This window comes from Bufo bufo, chromosome 4, assembly GCF_905171765.1.
Source record: "Bufo bufo chromosome 4, aBufBuf1.1, whole genome shotgun sequence".
Classification (NCBI taxonomy): Eukaryota; Metazoa; Chordata; class Amphibia; order Anura; family Bufonidae; genus Bufo; species Bufo bufo.
Genome location: NC_053392.1, coordinates 465,247,723 through 465,275,227, shown reverse-complemented (window position 1 = coordinate 465,275,227; position 27,505 = coordinate 465,247,723). Strand labels below are relative to the sequence as shown.

At 45.2% G+C, this 27,505-nt stretch overlaps 1 protein-coding gene across 1 annotated transcript in view; it reads right to left on the bottom strand.

The window, feature by feature from the left end:
• VTA1 (vesicle trafficking 1) overlaps positions 1 to 27,505 on the bottom strand; it is a 270,605-nt gene that overhangs the window by 60,853 nt on the left and 182,247 nt on the right. The window contains exon 6 of the mRNA XM_040429478.1: positions 7,429 to 7,593. Within this exon, the coding sequence (XP_040285412.1) occupies positions 7,429 to 7,593 (165 nt within the window). The remainder of the gene's footprint in view (positions 1 to 7,428; positions 7,594 to 27,505) is intronic.

Genomic DNA, 27,505 nt, shown 5'->3' with positions numbered 1-27,505 from the left:
ATTGCGCTCGCTCCTGAGGGCGCCATAGCCGTGGGTGGCCGCTTGCTTCTTATAGCAAACACCCACAACTCATGTCCGCAACTGGCAGTTATGCCGATCGCGTTCATTTAACCCCTCAGATTCCATGGTCAATCCTGACCACGGCATCTGAGCGCGCTGAAAACTGAAAGCGCGCGCTTCTGGTGGTGCTCTGGCTCCCCCGTGCGGCGATCGGAGGAGCCGAAGCGCGTATGCAGCAGCCCCTGTCTTTGTGAATGACAGAAGGCTGATGCATAGTATTTCCTATGGAGCCCTTGCCTGTAATAGGGCTCCATAGGAAACAAGCAATTTTCTCATAGATTCCAATGCTAGTGCATTGGAGTCTATGAGAATAGAAATCTAATGATTGCATGTTATAGTTCCCTATGGGAATTATAAAAAAGTGTAAAAATAAAAAGTTTGGAAAAATAAAAAAATAATAAATTCAAATGACCCTTTTCCCAAAATAAAAAGAAAACAATAATTTTTTTTTAAATACACATCATGGGTGTCGCGATGAGCGAAACCGCCCATAGTATAAAAATATATTCCCCACACGGCAAACAGCAAAACTTATGCCAACTGATGGCATTTGTAAGACTCATCAGGATCCTGATTAGGCCTCTTTCACACTTGCGTTGTTGGGATCCGGCATGCACTTCCGTTGCCGGAGGTGCCCGCCGGATCCGGAAAAACGCAAGTGTACTGAAAGCATTTGAAGACGGAACCGTCTTCCAAATGCTTTCAGTGTTACTATGGCACCCAGGACGCTATTAAAGTCCTGGCTGCCATAGTAGGAGCGGGGAGAGGGGGAGCGGCATACTTACCGTCCGTGCGGCTCCCGGGGCGCTCCAGAATGACGTCAGAGCGCCCCATGCGCATGGATGACGTGATCCATGCGATCACATGATCCATGCGCTTGGGGCGCCCTGACGTCACTCTGGAGCGCCCGGGGAGCCGCACGGACGGTAAGTATGCTGCTCCCCCGCTCCCCGCTATACTTTACCATGGCTGCCAGGACTTTAGCGTCCTGGCAGCCATGGTAACCACTCTGAAAAAGCTAAATGTCGGCTCCGGCAATGCGCCGAAACGACGTTTAGCTTAAGGCCGGATCCGGATCAATGCCTTCCAATGGGCATTAATTCCGGATCCGGCCTTGCGGCCAGTGTTCCGGATTTTTGGCCGGAGCAAAAAGCGCAGCATGCTGCGGTATTTTCTCCGGCCAAAAAACGTTCCGTTCCGGAACTGAAGACATCCTGAACGGATTTCTCTCCATTCAGAATGCATTAGGATAATCCTGATCAGGATTCTTCCGGCATAGAGCCCCGAAAGAGCCCTAAGTCTTAAAAATGCCTGATCAGTCAGAAAAATGCATTGAAATGCCGGATCCGTCATTTATTTTTTTTCACATTTTTTTCGGTCTGCACACGGATCCGGCGTTCTGGTATTTTGAATGCCGGTACTAATACATTCCTTTGGAAATTCAGGCAAGTCTTCAGTTTTTTGGGCCGGAGATAAAACCGTAGCATGCTGCTCTGCAGTTTTATCTTTTGCCTGATCAGTCAAAAAGACTGAACTGAAGACAGCCTGATGCATCCTGAACGGATTGCTCTCCATTCAGAATGCATGAGGATAAAACTGATCAGTTCTTTTCCGGTATAGAGCCCCTAGGACGGAACTCAATGCCGGAAAAGAAAAACGCAAGTTTAAAAGTACCCTAAGAGGAGTCACATTTACATTATATGTAATAATTCAATTAAATAATACACACTTTATTGTGTTTTGTTGTGCACATGTTTTCTGCCAGTGGGGAAAATGTCTTGCCTGAAACTGGTCCGTGGTGCAAAAAAGGTTGGAGACGCTGCTGTACAAGACTTCAGACATAAGGGAGGAGATGCTTCCAGTAAAGGAAAAAGCTAATAAACATCAACTGAATTGTAAGGCATTCCTTCTTTGATATAAGATCACACAAAGATGTGTGTTAAATTGAAAAATAGGATTCTCTTCAAGAATTAAATGCAGGTGTCCTTTATAAAATGCATATCTTCTTCCCAGCTATTACTACAAACTGACACAGTAATATCAAACGAACGCTCAGTACAGTATTAGAATGTATTGGCTCCGATGAGCCGAAGTTATTACTTTGCAAAGTCTCCACTTGGAACCGAACCAGAGTTCGGGAAATGCTTTTTTTACAGTAGAAATCAATTTATGAAATTATTACGCGAAGAAATAACTTCGGCTCATCGGAGCCAATACATTCTAGTATTGTACGGAGGACTTGCTCCGTACAGTATTGAAACAAAGTTTTATGCGAATCAACTTCAGATGTTTCATCCGAAGTCGATTCGCTCATCACTAGTGATAAGTGATGATAACTGGACAACCCCTTGCCCTTCCATAATCGCCAACCTTTAGGAAAACTCCTATAAACTGGATTTTTTTTGGTTTGCTCCTCAGCTTCAACATTGTCCTGGCAATTAGGGCTCATGCACACGGCCGTATTAATTTTGCAGTCCGCAAAACACGAATCCGCAAAAACAAAGTATGACATCCGTGTGACGTCCATGTTGCGTCCGTTTTTTTTGCGGATGCATTGTAATAATGCCTGTCCTTGTCTGCAAAACGGACAATAGTAAATGTTCACTTTTTTTTATTTTTGGCGAAACGGACATGCGGACATACAGACACAGAATGCACACAGTTTTTTTTGTTTTTTTTTCAATCCCCATTGAAATAAATGGTTCCGTTAACGGACCTGTAAAAAAAAAAACGGACAGAAACGGAAGAAATGTTTGTGTACATCAGCGCTTAGCAGTATGGACAATAAGGAAGCAACACATTGATTCCAGGATTGCCGCAACTTGGAGAGAAGAGAGGTGCGTCAACAGGCCATCCATTAACTATCATTTGCAGTAATATCTCCTTTACGTACTTCGCTTGCTTCTCTATATAAGATATACCAGTGGTGCCCAACCATTTTTCGTCTGAGGGTCGCACTAGACTTAGTATAAATTTCGCGGGCCGGAACCAGGTAGCTTTGCCAGAAAGAAATGCAAACGCTATGAGGGGGCACGTGTGAGCATTACTACTGAGAAGAGGGCACATATCTAGCATAACTACTGTGAGGGGGCACATATCTGGGCATAACTACTGTGAGGGGGCACATATCAGGGCATAACTACTGTGAAGGGGCACGAGTGAGCATTACTACTGTGAAGAGGGCACATATCTGGCATAACTACTGTGAAGAGGGCACATATCAGGGCATAACTACTGTGAAGAGGGCACATATCAGGGCATAACTACTGTGAGGAGGGCACATATCAGGGCATAACTACTGTGAGGAGGGCACATATCAGGGCATAACTACTGTGAGGAGGGCACATATCAGGGCATAACTACTGTGAGGAGGGCACATATCAGGGCATAACTACTGTGAGGGGGGACATATCAGGGCATAACTACTGTGAGGGGGGACATATCTGGGCATAACTACTGTGAGGGGGGACATATCTGGGCATAACTACTGTGAGAGGGCACATATCTGGGCATAACTACTGTGAGAGGGCACATATCTGGGCATAACTACTGTGAGGGGGCACATATCTGGGCATAACTACTGTGAGGGGGCACATATCTGGGCATAACTACTGTGAGGGGGCACATATCTGGGCATAACTACTGTGAGGGGGCATGTATGAGCATTACAACTGTGAAGAGGGCACATATCTTGGCATTATTACTGTGAAGAGGGCACATATCTTGGCATTATTACTGTGAGGGGGCACATATCTGGGCATAACTACTGTGAGGGGGCACATATCTGGGCATAACTACTGTGAGGGGGCACATATCTGGGCATAACTACTGTGAGGGGGCACATATCTGGGCATAACTACTGTGAGGGGGCATGTATGAGCATTACAACTGTGAAGAGGGCACATATCTTGGCATTATTACTGTGAGGGGGCACATATCTGGGCATAACTACTGTGAGGGGGCACATATCTTGGCATTATTACTGTGAGGGGGCACATATCTGGGCATAACTACTGTGAGGGGGCATGTGTGAGCATTAAGTCTGTGAAGAGGACACATATCTTGGCATTATTACTGTGAGGGGGCATGTGATGTATACATGTGTGTAATGTATGTAATGCAGTATGTGATGATCACACACTGCACTACAGACATTACACACATGTATACATCACATACTGCGCTGTCACCTTCTTCTGCAGGTCTACCTTGATGTCTGGTCTTTAGGCTTCAGTCAGATCCTCCACCGCCATGCTTGCACCGTGTGCCCGACACCACCAGGAGCTGGCCCCTCCTCCTTTCATCTCCCGCCGGCTTCTCCTACAGCAGGGCGCTCTATCGCTCCAGTGCCCGCCCAATCTTAACAATCAGGGGCGTAGCTAGAAATGATTGGGCCCCATACCTCTAGTTTTCGTATAAGGAGGACATAATTTCGCCTTAGTTTCAAGCTTTCATAGTCGATCGGTTTTACCCGCTTTAGAGAGTGGATATACACATTTGTTACTCACGGTACGTTGCGCTGTTCAAAAAGCTTTTTTTCTGTGTGTAGAGATGTTTTTTGTGGCATCCCACCGCACAGGTATTCCGACCAGACGCGTTTCGAGATAACTTATCTCCTTCTCAGTGGGTCCACTGGGAAGGAATACCTGTGCATCTGGGCGGAATACCTATGCGGTGAATCGACTATACATTATACATGGCCATGTACTAAATCCTATTATCAAGGAGCGAAACTTACAGTCGGACCAAGTCTCACGAGAATTGGGACGAGATCCCGAAAGACGTTGCAAAATGAAACCAACATTGCTGGAGCGTGGTGTGAGCGGTGGGATGCCATAAAAAACATCTCTACACGCAGAAAAAAAGCTTTTTGAACAGCGCAACGTACCGTGAGTAACAAATGTGTATATCCACTCTCTAAAGCGGGTAAAACCGATTGACTATGAAAGCTTGAAACTAAGGCGAAATTATGTCCTCCTTATACGAGGACTAGAGGTCCTACATATACAGATTGATATTAGACATTTGCTACTGGGAATCACCTATACATACAAGTCTTTGTATTGGGACTCCTATCTATATACAGTTGCAAGAAAAAGTATGTGAACCCTTTGGAATGTTATGGATTTCTGCACAAATTGGTCATAAAATGTGATCTGATCTTCATCTAAGTCACAACAATAGACAATCGCAGTCTGCTTAAACTAATAACTCACAAAGAATTAAATGTTACCATGTTTTTATTGAACACACCATGTAAACATTCACAGTGCAGGTGGAAAAAGTATGTGAACCCTTGGATTTATTAACTGGTTGAACCTCCTTTGGAAGCAATAACTTCAACCAATCGTTTCCTGTAGTTGCAGATCAGACGTGCACAACAGTCAGGAGTAATTCTTGACCATTCCTCTTTACAGAACTGTTTCAGTTCAGCAATATTCTTGGGATGTCGGGTGTGAATCGCTTTCTTGAGGTCATGCCACAGCATTTCAATCGGGTTGAGGTCAGAACTCTGACTGAGCCACTCCAGAAGGCGTATTTTCTTATGTTTAAGCCATTCTGTTGTTGATTTACTTCTATGCTTTGGGTCGTTGTCCTGTTGCAACATCCATCTTCTGTTGAGCTTCAGCTGGTGGACAGATGGCCTTAAGTTCTCCTGCAAAATGTCTTGATAAACTTGGGAATTCATTTTTCTTTCGATGATAGCAATCTGTCCAGGCCCTGACGCAGCAAAGCAGCCCCAAACCATGATGCCCGCACCACCATACTTCACAGTTGGGATGAGGTTTTGATGTTGGTGTGCTGTGCCTCTTTTTCTCCACACATAGTTTTGTGTGTTTCTTCCAAACAACTCAACTTTGGTTTCATCTGTCCACAGAATATTTTGCCAGTACTGCTGTGGAACATCCAGGTGCTCTTGTGCAAACTATAAACATGCAGCAATGTTTTATTTGGACAGCAGTGGCTTCCTCTGTGGTATCCTCCCATGAAATCCATTCTTGTTTAGTGTTTTACGTATCGTAGATTCGCTAACAAGGATGTTAGCATATGCCAGAGACTTTTGTAAGTCTTTAGCTGACACTCTAGGATTCTTCTTCACCTCATTGAGCAGTCTGCGCTGTGCTCTTGCAGTCATCTTTACAGGACGGCCACTCCTAGGGAGAGTAGCAGCAGTGCTGAACTTTCACCATTTATAGACCATTTGTCTTACCATGGACCGATGAACAGAAAGGCTTTTGGAGATACTTTTATAACCCTTTCCAGCTTTATGCAAGTCAACAATTCTTAATCATAGGTCTTCTGAGAGCTGTTTTGTGCGAGGCATCATTCACATCAGGCAATGCTTCTTGTGAAAAGCAAACCCAGAACTGGTGTGTGTTTTTTATAGGGCAGGGCAGCTGTACCCAACACCCCCAATGTCATCTCATTGATTGGACTCCAGTTGGCTGACACCTCACTCCAACTAGCTCTTGGAGATGTCAATAGTCTAGGGGTTCACATACTTTTTCCACCTACATTGAGAATGTTTACATGGTGTGTTCAATAAAAACATGGTAACATTTAATTCTTTGTGTGTTATTAGTTCAAGCAGACTGTGATTGTCTATTGCTGTGACTTAGATGAAGATCTGATCACATTTTATGACCAATTTGAGCAGAAATCCATATCATTCCAAAGGGTTCACTTACTTTTTCTTGCAACTGTATACAAGTCTTCATAGAAAACCGAAACAATCGTTTTAGAATGCTCAATTGATGTTCTATTTAATATATTTGATTTTATATATTCGATTTAGGATATATTCGATTTTATATATTCGATTTATCTTACATTCGAGATTTTATATATTAGATGTATAGTACCTAGGTAAATTGTGATTTTATAAATTTGTGTGGTTCCACATTGCTCTTAGAATGTTTTGAGTGCCGGTCCAACTTTCTATATATTTTTATCGAGAGCAAAGGGTGGTTCTTTTTGACCTGAGCACCAGTCGTGGTCATCCACAGTGAGCCATCCGTTTATTGCAACCAGCTGTATCTAGCTTTGGCAGTTACTGCAGAAAGGACATACCCCCCTGAGCTGTCAGCTTGCAGTACATCGAGCAAAGCAACTGGAGCAATGATTGGGGAGATTTCTAGAACTGTGAGGTACAGGGCTGGTTCTAGCTTTGTTGGAGATTGCCATGTATTATATGATGTCTCATTTTCATTGTTTACATTAATCATGGGATGATCCCTTTAAGTTTCTGTTTGCCTGTACTGAAATAAGCATCTGACCTTTGTATTTGGTTTTCAGTTTTAACTAAAGCTTTACAACTCAGCAGCAACAAATGAACAGTGCAATCAGTGTATAAAAAGTGGTTCTTACCAGTATTGTGAGGTACCTCTGCCGGTGTGTTGGCTGGAGCATGTGCACCAGGAGGGATCTGGATTCCAGTGTAGTTAGAAGTTGACATGTTTCCTGGTTGGTATGTGGATGATGACCTTTCAGGGTCTAGATTGCTTGCAGATGATGTCTCTTCATCATATTCATCTGTAGGAGGAAATACAGATCTAGTTAGTAATCAACACAAAATGGCAGAATGTAAATGCCAGGGTCAATGAAGCTATCATTTACACTCAGGTAACCAATGAGAACAGCGATCTGCAATCTGTATTTCTTGTATGAAAGAGCTACAAATGTACATAACGTCATTCATTTTCTAACTAAAAACTATAGATGGATCTACAGCGACATGTCAATGTATTACTAGCATTTATAAACAAAAAAATATATAAAAAATTGAAGCATAATGCTTCACTTTTAACCCAGTTAGTTTTTTTCTCTTTCTTTGTGGATACACAGGCCTTTATTACAGACATTTGACCCTTTAGTGACCACCAATACATTTTTACAGTGGTTACCAAGGATCTTTAGGCTCGGTTGCTGCCTTTCTATGGAGAACTGGCCACCCCTGCAGCGCAGCTCTCTTATGACTCAGTGCCTCAGTCTATGTCTATTAGGTCTAATAGATTGCCTGTCAGTTTCCTACTGATAGCATAATACTTACATACTTATGTAATACAGTGCATTATGGAAGCAATCAAAGGATCACATGTCTGTGTCCCCTTTTGGGACTAATAAATAGCAAAAGTAAGAATTAAACACAGTTTTATTTTTTCTTTAAATCTCCAAGTTAAAAAATACACCTTTTTTCCCCCATCTAAAAAAAAAAAGCTTTTCAATTAAAACATTTAAATAACAAATGCTCCCTATATCTGGAATCAACGCATCCATAAAGCCCCAAACACATACTGCAATTTATCTCACATAGTGAACAAAAAAACCATGTCAGAATTGCTATTTTTGCATACTCAACACCAAAAAAAACTGATTAAAAAGGGATCATGAAGTGTTATGTACCTCAAAATGGTACCAATGAAAACTACAAAACAGCCCACAAAAAGCAAACCCTCATACAGCTCTGTAGACTGAAAAAATTAAACCGTTATGGGTCTTGATATGTGGCGATGCAAAGACATTTTCTTTCTTGAAAAAGTTTTAATTGTGCAAAAAGTAGTATAACGTAAAAAAAAAAAAACTACATATATTTGGTACTGCTGCTAAATGTTCTCATGCTATTTATGCCATAAAGTGAATGTCACATAATTTACAACATAAAAACGTAATGGTGGTATTGCTGTTATTTCCCATACCCCTAAAAAGTTACAGGGTTATTTATAAAAGGAGTTCTTCCTTATGCCCCGTGGAAGATTGTTCAGTCACTGCTGCACTCACAGGCCGTGGTCTCTTCTGCCCATGTCCTGACCGGATGTGCACACTTCTTTTCCTGTTTTGCTGCATTTACAACTATGCACATCTGGTCAGGACCTGGGCAAAAAAGCCCTAAGCCTTTGTGAGCAGAGGGGAATGGCAGCATCAGTGGAGCAAGGGGTGAGTGTTAGAAAGAACTGCTTCTATAAATAGAAGATACCCCTTTTAATCAATGAGTTAAACAGACTCTAAAATGATGCCATTAAAGGCTACTTTCACACTGGCGTTTTGGCTTTCGGTTTCTGAGATCCGTTCAGGGCTCTCACAAGCGGTCCAAAACGGATCAGTTTTGCCCTAATGCCTTCTGAATGGAAAAGGATCCGATCAGAATGCATCGGTTTGCCTCCGTTCTGCCTCCATTCCGCTTTAGAGGCGAACACCAAAACGCTGCTTGCAGCGTTTTTGTGTCCATCTGGCGAAACTGAGCCAAACGGATCCTGACACGCAATGTAAGTCAATGGGGATGGATCCGTTTTTACTGACACAATATGGCACAATAGTAAACGGATTGACTTTCAATGGTGTTCAAGACGGATCCTTTTGTCTATGTTAAAGATAATACAAATGGATCCGTTCTGAACAGATGCATGCGGTTGCATCATCTGAACGGATACGTTTGTGCAGATCCATGACGGATCCGCACCAAACGCAGGTGTGAAAGTAGCAAAATACTACCACTTGTCCCGCAAAAACAAAAGACCTCATACATGGATGAAAAAATAAAAAAGTTAGAGAAACACAACAATGAAAAAAATGCTTACTAAGGCCCAAAACAGACTGTTAATACATAGAGGATCCTAACCATACACACCATGCTTGGATGGGAAAGTGCCCCCTTAATAGAGGAGAAAATATAGAGGCTCCACTCTTTTTTGTGAGGCAGACTCCGTGGTGAGCAGCAAACAGTTCTGATCATTTTTGCTGGAAAACGTGACTGCGGCATATAAATTTGCCTTGCCCTGGGAGCACACATACATGAGGTACCAGTGTTCTGCATAATTTTCAATACAAGATTCACCTTAAAGTTGAAGCGAACAAACTAATATTTCCCATATACTATAATAAAAGAACATACCCACTCAAATATATCTTCTGCTTTATCAGAGGACCAAAACTCAAAGAGCTTTACAACAGTGTGGTTGCAGCAATAAGGTAGCAGAATTTCTGCTAATAAAAACAGAACTTCATGCTAATGTAATCTTATTGCTGCTGTCTGAGCACCATGATTCAAGTAGTAACAATTTGGGCTATAATGTTGGAGCCCTGTCTCAGGCTGGAGTGGTGCACTCAGTTGCCTCTCAGGCATGTTACTGCACTTCACATGACCTAAGGAGGTCGCGGCGCTACTGCCAGCAGCGCTCCCGATCAGATACTGATGACCTATCAAGAGGATAGATCATCAGTTCAAAAATCTTAGAAAATCCCTTTAGGAATTTTAACTCCTTAAGGACTCAGCCCTATTTCACCTTAAGGACTTGGCCATGTTTTGCAAATCTGACCAGTGTCACTTTAAGTGCTGATAACTTTAAAACGCTTTTACTTACCCAGGCCGTTCTGAGATAGTTTTTTCGTCACATATTGTAATTCATGACACTGCTAAAATTGGGTCAAAAAAGTTTATTTTTTTGCATTAAAAAAATACCAAATTTACCAAATATTTGGAAAAATTAGCAAATTTCCAAGTTTCAATTTCTCTACTTCTATAATACATAGTAATACCTCCAAAAATAGTTATTACTTTACATTCCCCATATGTCTACTTCATGTTTGGATCATTTTGGGAATGACATTTTATCTTTTGGGGATGTTACAAGGCTTAGAAGTTTAGAAGCAAATCCAGAATTTTTTAAAAACCCAATTTTTAGGGACCAGTTCAGGTCTGAAGTCCCTTTGCGAGGGAGGCTTGCATAATAGAAACCACCCAAAAATGACTCCATTCTATAAACTACACCCCTCAAGGTATTCAAAACTGATTTTACAAACGTCGTTAACCCTTTAGGTGTTCCACAAGAATTAATGGAAAACTTGCCAATGCTAAAAAAAAAAAAAAAAGCTCCCGCTCCCAAAATGAACATTATACATCGCTCAACTATCTCCGGGAATCCCATGGAAATGAATGGAGTGGCCGTGTACATGCCTGACCAGTCAGTCCATTCATTTTGAGGGTTTCATGAGTTATCCCTGCGGATAAGGGATAACTTGACATAACCAGAATTCCCATTTAACATATAACTTTTACAACGCGGTAAACATCTATGCACATCCCAAAAACAGCTTGCTGCTTTTATCTAATTAGGATTTAAAAAAAACAACATTATTAAAAAGTACCTCAAAATATGCAATTAAAATAAAAAAAAGTTATGGCTCTTGGAATACAAATAAAAAATAATAATATTGGGTCCTTAAAGGAAACCTTCCCTATGAGAGCACCATACAATAGTGACAGGAACACTGTCTTGACCAGTATGTACGTTATTTATGGTTATGGGTCATTTGATCAAACTCACATTTTCCCAACCAGGATTTCTCAGGAACAGTAGGATTCCTCAAGCCCTGATCAGGGGTTCCCCATAACACAGTGACATGATCTAGGAAGGTAAACTGAATTCAACATGCTCAAAGATGCTTTGCAAAGCAGTAAAGCCATCTGAGCCAACAAAGCATTGGACAAGAAGTACAGAATGCTTTACCTGTGGCAACATTTGTCAGCAGTTCCCCTGCAGTAATAAGGTTGGATATCACTGATCTAGTGCAACCTGCATTTCCAAATTCGACCTCATCTACTAATCACATTTTAGGCATCAATTAGTAACAAATAAGGAGACTTTTGTATAACTTACCAGTAAAGTCTCTTTCTCGCTCTTCCTTGGGGGACACAGGAAACCATGGGTATAGCTCTGCTCCCTAGGAGGCGTGACACTAAGTGAAAGCTGTAAGCCCCTCCTCCATCAGCTATACCCTTCAGCCTGGAGAGAGAGACTGACAGTTGCGTGTCCAAGTAGTGAAAGATAACCACCAACCGGAAAAAAGAACTGTCAAGCCCCAACGGGGGCAACCAAGCCGGAACCACAACTGTAAACCCAAATGAAGGGCGGGTGCTGTGTCCCCCAAGGAAGAGCGAGAAAGAGACTTTACTGGTAAGTTATACAAAAGTCTCCTTTTCTCGCCCATATTCCTTGGGGGACACAGGAAACCATGGGACGTTCCAGAGCAGTCCCAGAAGGGAGGGACCAGAACAAACTAGACCAACACCCAGAGGCATCAATCAACTGCCGCCTGCAACACCAGACGGCCTAAAGCAGCGTCAGCCGACGCATGAGTATGCACCCTGTAGAACTTGGTGAAGGTGTGCAAGGAGGACCAAGTGGCCGCCTTGCAAATCTGCCCTGTAGAAGCCCGATTCCTCTGAGCCCAGGAAGCCCCGACCGCTCTAGTGGAGTGAGCGGTAACACCAAGGGGCGGAACCTTGCCCTCGGCGAGATAAGCCTCAGTAACAGCCATCTTGACAAAACGGGCGATAGCAACTTTGGACGCCGCCATCCCTCTGCGCGACCCCTCCGGAACCACAAAGAGCGAGTCAGTACGCCTGAAAGAGCTGGTTACCTCCAGGTAAACCTTGAGCGCCCTGACAACGTCCAGGCGATGAAGCTTCCTCTCCCGGGGGTGGGAAGGGGAAGGACACAAGGAGGGGAGAACGATGTCCTCGTTCAGATGAAAGGCGGAGACCACCTTAGGAAGGAAGGAAGGAAGGGACCGGACGAAGAACCACCTTGTCCTGGTGGAACACTAGGAAAGGTTCCAGACAGGAGAGTGCAGCCAATTCGGACACCCTCCGAAGAGAGGTGACGGCTACAAGGAAAATAACCTTGCAGGACAGAAGCCGCAAGGAAACAGTCCGCAGAGGCTCGAAAGGAGAAGCCTGGAGCGCTGAGAGAACCAGGTTCAGGTCCCAGGGCGGTACCGGAGGGCGGTACGGAGGAACCGCGTGAGCCACGCCCTGAAGGAAAGTCTTGACAGGACCAAGGGGGGCCAGTGGGCGCTGAAACAAAATGGACAGCGCAGACACCTGACCCTTCAAAGAACTAAGACCCAGACCTTGGGCAAGGCCACACTGAAGGAAGGACAAAACGGTGGGGAGAGAAAAGCGGAGCGGAGGAATCCCCAGATCGGCACAGAACCCCAAATAGGTCCTCCAGGTCCTATAATAGATCCTAGAAGAGGACGGCTTACGGGCGCGGATCATGGTGCGGACGACGTCCGCAGAAAAACCCCTACGTGTCAGGACGGTGGTCTCAACAACCATGCCGTCAAACGTAGGGACCTTAAACGCGGGTGGAAGATCGGTCCCTGAGAGAGAAGATCTTCCCTGGCGGGCAGCGGCCAGGGCGCGTCTGCCGGGAGCAGCATGAGGTCGGCGTACCAAGACCGGCGGGGCCAGTCCGGAGCGACCAGAATCACCGAGACGCCTTCCGCCGCGATCTTCCGAAGGACCTTGGGCAGGAGTGGGATGGGAGGGAATATGTATGGACGCGCGAAGCCTCGCCAAGGAAGAACGAGGGCGTCGGCTCCGCAAGCTCCCGGATCCCTGGCCCTGGACAGATAGGCGGGGACCTTGTGATTGAACTTGGAGGCCATGAGGTCCACGTCCGGCATGCCCCAACGAAGGCAAATGGCCTCGAACACCTCCGGGTGAAGAGACCACTCGCCGGGGTCGACGGTGGTGCGACTGAGGAAGTCCGCCGCCCAATTGTCCACCCCTGGAATAAAAATTGCAGATAGAGCCGGGACGTGGGCTTCCGCCCAACGGAGAATGCTGGTGACCTCCCGCATCGCTGCAGCGCTGTGAGTGCCCCCCTGGTGGTTTATGTACGCCACGGCCGTGGCGTTGTCCGATTGCACACGAACTGGATGACCCCTCAGCAGATGAGTCCAGTGTCGCAGAGACAGAAGGGCCGCTCTCAGCTCCAGGACATTGATCGAGAGTTTGGACTCCGATGGAGACCAAATGCCCTGGACGGATCGGGGAGGAAACACGCCTCCCCAGCCCAAGAGACTGGCATCGGTTGTAACCACCAACCAGTTGAGCGTCACAAAGGACTTGCCCAGAAGAGGGGCCTGTAACCACCAGCGGAGAGATGACCGCACCGGAGGCGATAGACGGAAGGGATGGTCCAGAGACTCCGGCGATTTGTCCCAGGAGGAGAGGATCGCCCGTTGGAGAGGGCGGGAGTGAAACTGCGCAAATGGGATCGCCTCGAAGCAGGCAACCATCTGCCCCAAGACCCGCATGCAGAAGCGGAAGGACGGTCGACGGTGGAGAAGGAGACCCCGAATCGCCCGACGGAGGGTCAGTCGTTTTTCCGAGGGAAGACGTACCTCCGCCGCTCCCGTGTCTAAAAGCATTCCCAGGAAGACCAGTTGTCTGGAGGGGGGAAGGGAGGACTTGGGGAAGTTGATGACCCAACCGAACCTCGCTAGGGTCTCTAGAGTGAGATCCACGCTGGCAACCGCTTGAGAAAGGGACGGAGCCTTGATGAGGATATCGTCCAAGTACGGTAGCAGAAAAACACCCCTGGAGCGGAGTAAGGCCAAAACCGGGGCCAGGACCTTGGTGAACACCCGGGGGGCTGTTGCCAGCCCAAAGGGAAGGGCGACAAATTGGAAGTGAAGGTCCCCCACGGCGAATCGGAGGAAGCGATGGTGACACCGGGCTACCGGAACATGAAGGTAGGCATCCTGTATATCGATGGAAGACATGAAATCTCCCCGCTCCAGGGAAGCCACCGCGGAACGGAGGGACTCCATCCGAAACCGTCGAAGGAGGAGAAAACGGTTGAGCCTTTTGAGGTCCAAAATGGGCCGCACCGAACCTCCCTTCTTGGGAACTACAAAGAGGTTCGAATAGAACCCTTGGAACCTTTCCTCTAGAGGAACGGGGGTAATCACCCCCCTGTCCAGTAAGGCTTGAACAGCCGCGGAGAACGCGGCCGCGCTTTTCGGGTCCCGCGGCGGGCGGGAGCGAAAGAACCGATCTGGAGGGAAGGACGCGAATTCGATTTTGTATCCAGAAGACACAATTTCGAGAGCCCAGGCGTCGGAGACGTGAGCCATCCAGACGTCCCTGAAAAGGAGGAGCCGGCCCCCCACCCGGGTGGGTGGGGGCGCACCTTCAGGCAGAGGACTGCTTTGCTGCGGGTGTGCGGGCAGCCTGCGGCCTGCGCCAGGAGGGCTGCGCCCGAAAAAAACGGCTTCCTACGCTTATCCTGGGGAGGGGCCGAAGCGGCAGCTGCGGGGGGAGCCCCAGAGGTCCTGCGGGAGGACCGAAAACGAGACGCACCAGGGCGTCCGCGGGGGGCGCCCCTGGCTTGGGGTTGAGGAAGATGGGTGCTTTTACCACCCGTGGCCTCCGAAATAAGCTCGTCTAGGCGGACCCCGAAAAGGCGGGAACCCGCAAAAGGTAGCCCCGCCAAGGAACGTTTGGAGGCAGCGTCCGCTTTTCAAACCTTCAGCCAGAGTTCCCTCCTGACGGAAACGGCCAGGGCGGAGGAGCGTGCTATAAGGGCTCCCGCATCAAGGGAGGCCTCGCAAACAAAATTCCCAGCCCGAACAATAAGCTGGGCCAAGGAACGTAAGTCCAGGAGTTGGACGTCCGAGTCCAACTCCTGCTCCAGCTGCACACCCCAAGCAGAGATTGCTTTACCTGCCCAGGCAGAAGCAAAAACCGGTCTGAGGGCAGAACCGGAGGCAGCAAAAATGCCCTTGGAAAGGGTCTCCATGCGACGGTCCTCCGCTGACTGAAGAGAGGACCCGTCGGGAACAGGGATGGCCGTGTTCTTTGACAGACGGGCCACAGGGGGGTCCACCTTGGGTGGGGACGACCAGGTGGCCACAACATCGGCTGGAAAAGGATAGCAAATATCCAGCTTCTTGGGATTGACAAAACGGGCGTCCGGGCGAGCCCAAGCCTTAGACACCACGGAGGAGAAATCAGAGTGGATTGGAAAGACTTTGGAGGCCTGCTTGGGTCTGATAAAGGAGACGCTAGCTGCGTCAGAGCTAGGGGGGTCATCTTGCACCTTAAAGGTGTCACGAATATCAGAGATGAGTTGACCCATCGCTGAGGCTAGCTTGGACGGCAGGGCCGAGTCCATTTCCAAATCCGAAGCCGCCAATTCACCTTCAGAGGGCGAATCCTTTGGAGAGGAGAGGCCCGTCTGAGTGCGCACACGTGGCGGAGAGAGAGAGGCATCCGAGGAGGAGGCTCGCTCTACTCTAAAACGCTTCTGAGAGTGCCTAGCTCGGGAAGGGTCACTAAGAGAGGGTGAACCCGCCGCAGCGGCAGAAGCGGTGGACCCGGAGGGTGCGACAGTAAGAGTGGCATCCTGCGGGGTAGCCGGCCTGTCTATTAGGCGGCCCACGACATGGGTGAGGCTTTCCACGGCTTGGGACAGGGATCTAGCCCAGTCAGGCGGGTCAGAGGAAGCAGGGAGCGACACAGCGGCGACTGAGGCTGCGGTGGAGCCCGGCATGCAGGACAGTGCGGATCAGACTGCCCCCGGGGAAAGGGTTCCTTACAAGCGGTACAGGCATGGTACCAAGGCTTGGCGGCTGCAGAAGGGTCTGACATGGTGGAAAAAATGTTGCACTTAAAGGGGGAGGCCCCAGTGATTACACCCAGGCAGCAGCACTGGTGGCACGGAGGGAGTTAACAGTCCTACCAGACCCGCGGACAGCGCAAGCGGCAGCAGTAAGGAGGCTGTGGAGGAGTGGCAGCAGGCACGGAGATGAAGAGCTTCAGGATCGGAAGGCAGAGAGGATTCCACGCAGCACTAGAGATGTGGAGCCCGACGAAACAGGAAGCAGCGGAGCGCATGTAGGAAGCTCCGCCCCCCCCTGCCGCGCTGAAGGAGAAGGCAGAGCCGCGCGCGCGCAGCAAAATGATTTAACCCCCGAGAAGGATGAAGTGCCGGCCAAGCTAAAATGGCGCCGTTTGCGCCAAGTAAGCGGCCCCGGCCGCGCCTGGATGTGGCAGACGGCCTCCTGCCCACAGCCGTCCCCCTGATGCCCTGCCGCTGGAGAAGACCGAAGTCCCCCCCAAATGATGCACGGTAAAAATTTCCGGCCCAGTTATGCCTATGGGGGGGGGGGGGGGGGGTTGATGATGTATGGAAAAAACGCTTGAGTCTTCAAGCGTAGACGTAGCAGCGGTGGGAGGGAGAGGAAAAGGGGGGGGGGGGCTGGAGCAGCCACTCTCACCATCCGCTGTCTTCACCCTCAATCCGTCCAGCAGGGTCGCCCCTTCAGCTACTGGCACCGCAGTGGCAGGAAGCCGGGGGAGGGACTTGGCGTGCGGGCGACCCTTGAGCTGGCGGGATGCAGGGGAGCGAGGCTGCCCTGGTCCACCTTGTCTTCTGTGGGGGAGGCGGCAGTGCGGCATTAACGGCACTGGCGCAACTCAACCCCGGGAGAAACAGAGGGGTCTAGTGCGCCTCTGTTGTCCCTGCAAGTAGAAAAAACCCGAATTAAAAACAACAAATAACGCAAAAAATAAAAAATTATAGGAAAGCAACCCTGCCTAAGCAGGGAGTGTCTTGCCTCCTTGGACACTAAGCAAAAAACTGGCAGTCTCTCTCTCCAGGCTGAAGGGTATAGCTGATGGAGGAGGGGCTTACAGCTTTCACTTAGTGTCACGCCTCCTAGGGAGCAGAGCTATACCCATGGTTTCCTGTGTCCCCCAAGGAATATGGGCGAGAAAACAAGATTCTCATGAGGTGGTCCATTATATCCTCCAGCATAAAGTTGTAGTTCCTTGATACAGCCCAAACTGCTTTCCTTGCTGTAGGCAATATGTTCCACTTGGTAGAAGGTGCCTGATGGGCCACCAACTGTACTCATATGTACTCTCTTATTTATACTATTAAAAGCCTAAACATGTTTAAGGCCCGATGAGAGGCAATGATTACCAGGCATGTATTTTTAAGTAATTCATTTTCCTTGTCGCAAAACAAACTGCTGCCCACAGCTCGAAAGAAAAGTCAGGCCTGACCTCACCAAGGTCAAGGGTTTTCCTGCAACATTAAAGGAGATGATTGCCTGAAGGATTTTTGAAAATCTGGTTGCCTTAGTGCTATCACATCATTGTAGTCATATTGTCTTGTATTACTTATCTACGTCCTCGAATTCTCTTTCCGCAATAGAATATTTAATTGGTTGAGCCAACAGTACAGGAGTTGCTCAGCATTCATGATCCAGTTAGACTAGGGATCCTGCAGAGTAAGACTACATTGAAACTACAGAGGTAAAGTGAAGACTACAGAGTGGAGAAATATAATATATATATATTTTTTTAAATCTATTCCTAATTTTTGCTAGGATAGACTGCATACAAAAATAAAACAAAAAAGGAACTAAGTACCCCCCTCACTTCTGCTGATCTCTGTCCATCTGCCATTTGCTTTCCCTCATTTTCACACTTGAGATTGATTTAAGTGGTCTGATTAAGTAGGGTTACTAGGACTTGCTGGATGCTAGCTCCCTAACATTAGTGTTGAGCAAATTAAAGTTAATGAAGTGGAATTTGATCCAAATATCAGGAAAAATTGGATTCGCCGCAAAGCCAAATTCACTGGCGCTTTATGGTAACAAATGAATTTTTCCAGAATTGGCGGTACAAAAAGAACCCAAAAACATACTCTCTTCATTCATTTGAGCGCAAAGAGGCTTGTAGAAAATGTGCCAATTCTTGCTGGCTGACGATGTCACTGCGCTCGCCCAGCGTGATGACGTCATCACTGGAATTTTCAAAAGATTTGCTGTAAAAGTGAAAGCTGTGCACCATTGTTTTCAATGGGAATCTGCGTTTATGATCTTATTAAAGCAGATTCTGCTTGGAAACGGTGGTGGGTTGCCACACATACATGAATAGGGCTAATCCACTTGCATGGAAACTGTGATAGCTTGTCAAACATACATAAAAAGCGCTAAATCGCAAGCAGATGCACAGCAGACGAAACTGCAAATCCACGCACATTGCATTACCTGTTAAAATTAGAATAGTAAAAACCTTTGTCTGCTGCATCATCGATATGGGTGCCATTTTCCCCTGGCTACAGGGTCAATAGATATAGATAAATTATATACCTTACTTATAAACACATATACATAAGGAGCATCTGTCAGCATGATCAACCCTATTAAACCAGGCATACAGCCAGGTTGGGCTGATCATGCTGATAAAAAATTAGCTAACTGGAGCACCGAGTGGCCGGCCAGAGCCTAAAGCGCACCAGACTGTTACCCCTCTTGATAGACAGGGCTACCACATTCTTCTTATGCCTGCGCCATATGTGTCAGTCTTGGTGCTTGCGCAGTGCATCTTCTTCTGCTCTCTAAGCAACGCAGATTGCCACCGCCGAGACCTATCATCTGACACCTGTGCATTGTCTGCTGGCACTGGCAATTGCACAGTGGACCTTCTGCTGCTCTTCAAGCAGCGCTAAAAAACTGGGAGACATAGCGCAAGTGCGAGATGACGGGTCTTAGCGCTTGCTAAGTGCGAATCTATGCTGCGTAGGCAGCAGTAGAAGATGCATTAAGAAAATGCAGAGACTGGGACACACTTCGCAGGTGTAAGAGGACTAGGCTAGACCAGAAGTCTAACCCTGTCAATGCAGGGGAAAGGGGGGGGGGGGACTAAAGCTCAAAGAGTGTAACAATCTGGTGCTTCGAGAGCTCTGGTTGGTCCCTTGGTGCTCCAATACTGTAAACCTATTGACATATGAATAAAAATCCTGTGTTTTTTAAATCAATGGGGCAACGTACTGTCAGGGTATTTTTTATCAGCAATCAACCCTAGGAGGCTGTATGCCTGGTTTTATAGGGTTAATCATGCTGACAGATGCTACTTAAGTGCAAGGTTGCACTTCTTTTCTACCTATGCAACACTATGGACTGTATTGCATTAAAGGGTTTTGCAGGAGAGTGTAATACAGGCTTAAAAAGGACAAGCCATAAGGTTATGCAAATTGAGGAATTAGTAGATATCGCTAAGAGCTGCAGATGATCAAATATTCAAGCACTTCGCTCCAATTTGTGGCATGTAGGAGGGGCATAAAATGCAGATTAAAAGCAAATTATTTTTAGCCACATGAAACCTCAAAAATCATATCAAGTCGTGTGCGATGATTGTACAATGCCTCTTGTTCGTCGTGTCAGTTATTGCCACTAGTTGCAAACTGAGAGGGACAAAACTCTTGAACTAAGAAACCTTGGTTTATCACTCCAGCAGATCACTACTCTCCTAGGCCAAGATATCAGCACTGTTCAACATTGCATGTTCTATGGTAGGGAGAAAGTGAACAAACTGGAATGACAGCAGAAAGTGTGCCTAGGAGAACTTCTGCACAGATAGCAAAATTAAAGGGAACCTGTCACCGGGATTTTGTGTATAGAGCTGAGGACATGGGTTGTTAGATGGCTGCTAGCACATCCGCAATACCAAGTCCCCATAGCTCTGTGTGCTTTCATTGTGTAAAAAAAACGATTTGATACATATGCAAATGAACCTGATATGAGTCCTGTACGTGAGATGAGTCAGGGACAGGACTCATCTCATGTTAATTTGCATTTGTATCAAACCGTTTTTTTTACACAATAAAAGCACACAGAGCTATGGGGACTGGGTATTGCAGATCTGCTAGTGGCCATCTAGCAACCCATGTCCTCAGCTCTATACACAAAATCCAGGTGACAGGTTCCCTTTAGGCATAGTGATTCATTCTATATGGCAAGTGAAATTGGACATTCCATACCAAACCTAGTGAGGTAAACAGAGTCTACCACAAACCATCAGAAAGTATTTGCATGACATTTTTCCACTGACCTTACACCACTATTCTCAAATGCTATCATGGTGTAGAGCAAGATCGCGATGGAATATGTAGAGATCACTTTATTAAAGCTTCTGCTGTATGGGAGCTGGAATTTGGTGGATGTCTAATCTGAGCAGTCACAGCTGGGATTTCACATTTTTCTGTAATGCTTACAGCTATTTTTTAATGGCGCTAAATGGAAAAATAGTCCAGTGTTTAAATGTGAAACAATGACTCCCCAGATCGTAATATTTATAGAGAAAACTGTCCATGATCCAGAACAGAAAGGCCAAGTGCCTACAGGACTCAGTTGAGCAGGAAAGCATCTGTAAGTCAGTGATATAATACATCATCACAAAAATAATATTGTTTTAAGGGAATTTTCTGTGTGTACATTAAACATGCTTTGGTCTGCCTGTGCCCTTTCATCATACACCCCTCTTTTTCCCTGTTATAGTGCTAGCTCCTAAAATTTTCAATGGGAATAAGAGAAACTGATTAATTTAGTAGAACTGCTTAAAAAAAAAAATCACAGAACATAAAAAAGAGTTTTCTATTAAAATGCACATTTAAACACATTTTTCAACTTCTGCACCATCTCTACACCAAGGTTGCATTGGTGTCTGATCCAGCTTTGTTTACTTGGGCAGCATGTCCACACCAGTCCATTCCAGCCAATCATAGATTTCAGAATGTACAGCATGTCATTTTCTTGCAGCCAACACTAGGGGAAGCCCTGTCAAAGTTATTACAGCTTCCATTTCAGTCAATTGTAACTGCATAAACTCCTATGCATTGTGCTCTTCTTAATGGAGCCTGCTTTGTAATAGATGGGAAGCAGAAGATACACCAATGTATTTATGCCAGTTGTCTGGTGTGAATACAAAAAGAAAAAAAAGGTGGTCCGAGTGTTTATGAAGCACCAATTCCACGTTACTGACACAGAAGTCAGATAATGTGGGTAGGGCTAAATATGACTTTTTACTACAATTTTTTTTATTAAAATGTCATCTACTCAATAAAAAAATAATTCATCAGAAATCTGCGGTATTGCGCTTTGCTTTCTCCATAGCCTGGCATTGATTGACACAAAAGTACTGGGAAACTGGGTGGGACAGGGGGTCCCATACTAAATTTTGCAATGAGGCCCATGATACCTGTGTACACGCGTGGTCAAAAAAGAAATCATGACTGTTTTTCCCCAATTCATTAGCGCACATAGATTATACATGTATATTTATTTCCAATTCCTGTTTGTGTTTTCTATTTCAAAAACACAACAAAAAAAAAAAAACCTTTGTCAATAGGAGTTCTCCAATTCCCACACATTTTAGAGCAGTTGGACATATTTATGTCAGAATAGTAATTCACTCCAGAAGTTAATTATCCTTAAATCATCATCTTTAGCCATCTGGGATATTTTAATGATTCCCAAATGTAATTTTAGCCCAAAAGAATAATGTAAATTGTGCTGTCCAAAAACATGTATGTGCATGTTATTACTCAGGGTCTTTATGAAATATCCCAGTTCTACACTACTCAAAATGACTTCATCATCCACATTTAACCTAAACCCTTCAGAAGAGGAAACAGGGCTTCAAAGGAAAGCAACAAATGTAATCATCTTGTATGGCTCCAATTAGGTTTACTCTTATTGGAAACACATTTACCTACAGAGATATATGACTGCATAAATGAAAGGCGATACTTGTGAAGACACACAAAGATTAGGTTTAAAGGATTAGTCTTTAGGATGGAAAGAATGGTGAATGGTGATAGAAAGTTAGATTAGGTTTCTACTTACTATATGTACAACTATATAAAATGAAAGCCTACAAGAGCATCTTTCCTGTTCTAGAATTAATAAAAAAATAGGTTATAAATGTAAACGTTTCATCACCTGTAAAGTCAGATCATTTTGTGGAGACATTGTTCTACAGTGAGGGGCAGGAAACTAAAGTACTGAAAACTGCAGATCAATAATGGGAATTATTCCCATCTCCAGGAAGATTTGTGGAATTCTGCTATAGCGAGGTGTTACAAGTCACAGATTTAGGTTTCATGCACACAACCTTTTTTGACCATGTGCAGTCCACATTTTTTTTTGCCAGTAGTGCACTGACCCATTCATTATTATGGGCCATGCACACATCCAGGGTTTTTTATGGCTCTGTGCGGCTGTTCCATGACCCTGTCCTATTCTTGTCTGTACTGCGGAGGAGAATAGTCCTTTCTATTGATGAGAATGAGAAAAATGAAGAATAAGGGAAATGGTCACCTGTACGAAGCCTTAGGCTACTTTCACACTAACGTTTCTATTTCCGGTATTGAGATCAGCCATAGGGTCTCAATATCAGAAAAAAATGCTTCCGTTTGTCCCCATTCATTGTCAATGGGGACAAAACGTAACTGAGCAGAACGGAATGCTCCAAAATGCATTCTGTTCTCATACCGGAGAGAAAACCGCAGCATGCTGCGGTTTGCTTTTCGTCCTGAGATGCGGAGCAAGACGTATCAGTCATGACCCACAATGCAAGTCAACGGGGACGGATTCGTTTTCTCTGACACAATCTGACAGAATAGAAAATGGATCCGTCCCCCATTGACTTTCAATGGAGTTCATGACGGATCCGTCTTGGCCATGTTAGAGATAATACAACCGGATCCGTTCTTAACAGATGCAGACAGTTGTATTATCAGTAACGGAAGCGTTTTTGCTGAACCTGCTGATCTATAGCTGCTTACAGATCAACAGGATGGCAGCGTATGAAACACCATGACACACTCTTTAAAAGGTTCATTTTTCATGTGTTTCTAGTCTGTGAAAACAAAATGTATTTATGTATAACATACACTCACCTAAAGAATTATTAGGAACACCATACTAATACTTTTGCCTTCAGAACTGCCTTAATTCTACGTGGCATTGATTCAACAAGATGCTGATAGCATTCTTTAGAAATGTTGGCCCATATTGATAGGATAGCATCTTGCAGTTGATGGAGATTTGAGGGATGCACATCCAGGACACGAAGCTCCCGTTCCACCACATCCCAAAGATGCTCTATTGGGTTGAGATCTGGTGACTGTGGGGGCCATTTTAGTACAGTGAACTCATTGTCATGTTCAAGAAACCAATTTGAAATGATTCGAGCTTTGTGACATGGTGCATTATCCTGCTGGAAGTAGCCATCAGAGGATGGGTACATGGTGGTCATGAAGGGATGGACATGGTCAGAAACAATGCTCAGGTAGGCCGTGGCATTTAAACGATGCCCAATTGGCACTAAGGGGCCTAAAGTGTGCCCAGAAAACATCCCCCACACCATTACACCACCACCACCACCACAGTGGTAACAAGGCATGATGGATACATGTTCTCATTCTGTTTACGCCAAATTCGGACTCTACCATTTGAATGTCTCAACAGAAATCGAGACTCATCAGACCAGGCAACATTTTTCCAGTCTTCAACAGTCCAATTTTGGTGAGCTCGTGCAAATTGTAGCCTCTTTTTCCTATTTGTGGTGGAGATGAGTGGTACCCGGTGGGGTCTTCTGCTGTTGTAGCCCATCCACCTCAAGGTTGTGCGTGTTGTGGCTTCACAAATGCTTTGCTGCATACCTCGGTTGTAACGAGTGGTTATTTCAGTCAACGTTGCTCTTCTAGGCTAGCCGACTGCCTTAATGAATACTTCTGTTCAGTTTTTACAAAAGAAAAAGAAGGAGAAGGACCTCCACTAGAAAGGATGACTAATAAATCGTTTGATGCATGTGTCTTTACAGAGGAAGATGTTCTAAGTTTGCTGTCTAAAGTGAAGACAAATAAGTCACAGGGGCCTGATGAGATACACCCAAAATTATTAAAAGAGCTTAGTGGTGAGCTGGCAAAACCGTTAACAGATTTATTTAACCAATCATTAGTAACAGGAGTCGTCCCGGAAGATTGGAAATTGGCAAATGTCGTGCCCATTCACAAGAAAGGTAGTAGGGAGGTATCGAGCAACTATAGACCAGTGAGTCTGACATCAATAGTAGGCAAATTAATGGAAACCCTATTAAAGGATAGGATTGTGGAACATCTAAAATCCCATGGATTGCAAGATGAAAAACAACATGGGTTTACTTCAGGGAGATCATGTCAAACAAATCTTATAGATTTTTTTGACTGGGTGACTAAAATAATAGACGGTGGAGGTGCAGTAGACATCGCATATCTAGATTTTTGTAAGGCTTTTGACACTGTCCCACATAGAAGACTTATCAATAAACTGCAGTCATTGAGCATGGACTCCCATATTGTTGAGTGGATTAGGCAGTGGCTGAGTGACAGACAGCAGAGGGTTGTAGTCAATGGAGAACATTCAAAACAAGGTCATGTTACCAGTGGGGTTCCACAGGGATCTGTACTGGGACCAATTTTGTTTAATATCTTCATAAGTGATATTGCAAAAGGCCTCGATGGTAAGGTTTGTCTTTTTGCTGATGACACAAAGATATGTAACAGGGTTGATGTTCCTGGAGGGAAACGCCAAATGGAAAAGGATTTAGGAAAACTAGAAGAATGGTCAGAACTCTGGCAACTGAAATTTAATGTGGATAAGTGCAAGATAATGCACCTGGGGCGTAAAAACCCAAGGGCAGAATATAGAATATTTGACACAGTCCTGACCTCAGTATCTGAGGAAAGGGATTTAGGAGTAATTATTTCAGAAGACTTAAAGGTGGGAAGACAATGTAATAGGGCAGCACGAAATGCCAGCAGAATGCTTGGATGTATAGGGAGAGGTATAAGCAGTAGAAAGAGTGAAGTGCTTATGCCGCTGTACAGAACACTGGTGAGACCTCACTTGGAGTATTGTGCGCAGTACTGGAGGCCATATCTCCAGAAGGATATAGATACTCTAGAGAGAGTTCAGAGAAGAGCTACTAAACTAGTACATGGATTGCAGGATAAAACTTACCAGGAAAGGTTAAAGGACCTTAATATGTATAGCTTGGAAGAAAGAAGAGACAGAGGGGATATGATGGAAAATTTTAAATACATAAAGGGAATCAACTCGGTAAGGGAGGAGAGCATATTTAAAAGAAGAAAAACTACCACAAGAGGACACAGTTTTAAATTAGAGGGGCAAAGGTTTAAAAGTAATATAAGGAAGTATTACTTTACTGAGAGAGTAGTGGATGCATGGAATAGCCTTCCTGCAGAAGTGGTAGCTGCAAATACAGTGAAGGAGTTTAAGCATGCATGGGATAGGCATAAGGCTATCCTTCATATAAGATAGGGCCAGGGACTATTAATAGGATTCAGATATATTGGGCAAACTAGATGGGCCAAATGGTTCTTATCTGCCGACACATTCTATGTTTCTATGTTTCTAGCAGCTTGAATCAGTCGGCCCATTCTCCTCTGACCTCTAGCATCCACAAGGCATTTTTGCCCACAGGACTGCCGCATACTGGATGATTTTTCCTTTTCACACCATTCTTTGTAAACCCTAGAAATGGTTGTGCGTGAAAATCGCAGTAACTGAGCAGATTGTGAAATACTCAGACCGGTCCGTCTGGCAGCAACAACCATGCCACGCTGAAAATTGCTTAAATCACCTTTCTTTCCCATTCTGACATTCAGTTTGGAGTTCAGGAGATTGTATTGACCAGGAGCACCCCCCTAAATGCATTGAAGCAACTGCCATGTGATTGGTTGACTAGATAATTGCATTAATGAGAAATAGAAAAGGTGTTCCTAATAATTCTTTAGGTGAGTGTACATATCAGATTAAAAGATGTTTTTCAGTTCCTAGATACTGATGACCTACCCTCAGGTTAAGTCATCAATATCAAATTGCTCGGGGTCCAACACCCAGCACCCACAAAAGAGTTTTTTCTGGCAGCACCCAGGGCAGAAATAACACAGTGGAGACAGAAGCAATAAGTTCTGTTCCCTGAGGGGTCGCTATTCCGGCTTACTGCTGCTTAGCTCCCATTCACTTTTAAAATTCATGAGAAATTCCATTGTGGAAAATTCACCCTGTGAGCCTGTAGCCTTAAATGGAAGCTATGATGTCATAGTGGTGTACAAAGAACAGAGGTGGCCTGATAGCAAAGATGGAGGTTTTAGCACCCAGGAGAAAGAGGCCTGATGCTTGTATCCTCCTCCATATTCTCCTCATGACTTATGTGCCAATTAATTATTCCTTGTTTAAATAAGAGGTTTATGGGATTTTCAGAAACTTGAGGAAGAGCAGGACTAGCGATAGTATAGATGAAGAAGCATATAGATTTTATTTTTATTTTTTACCCACAGTACCTTGCCCCATTAAATTACCCACAAGTCCCAAAAGATGCTGAAAGTGGTCCCCGTTCACATCTATGCATCCTTGGGCAGGTTGTATTATGTCGGCTGATACTGCTGGTGATGCTGCGAATGGTGTTTGTGATGTTTCCCTTCAGTTCATCCGGGGATGTGAACTGTTAGCGGACACTTTGTTTTAAATTTCCCCACAGATAAAAATTGCAAGTGGACAAGTCTGGGGAACATGGTGGCCATAACCCCTTGCTCATAGTTCGCTCATCCGTAAACAGTTCATGAACCCGGCCAGTGAGTTCTGTGATGTGCAGCAAGTTGCCCCATCTGGTTGGAAAAATCAGGACATTTTTTCTTCTGCTGTAATTTTTTATACCCAGGAAAATGTATAAAAAAGGGTTAAAAAAAATTGTCAGTTTGACATTTTTTCCGTTAATAGCACAACATGCAACTAA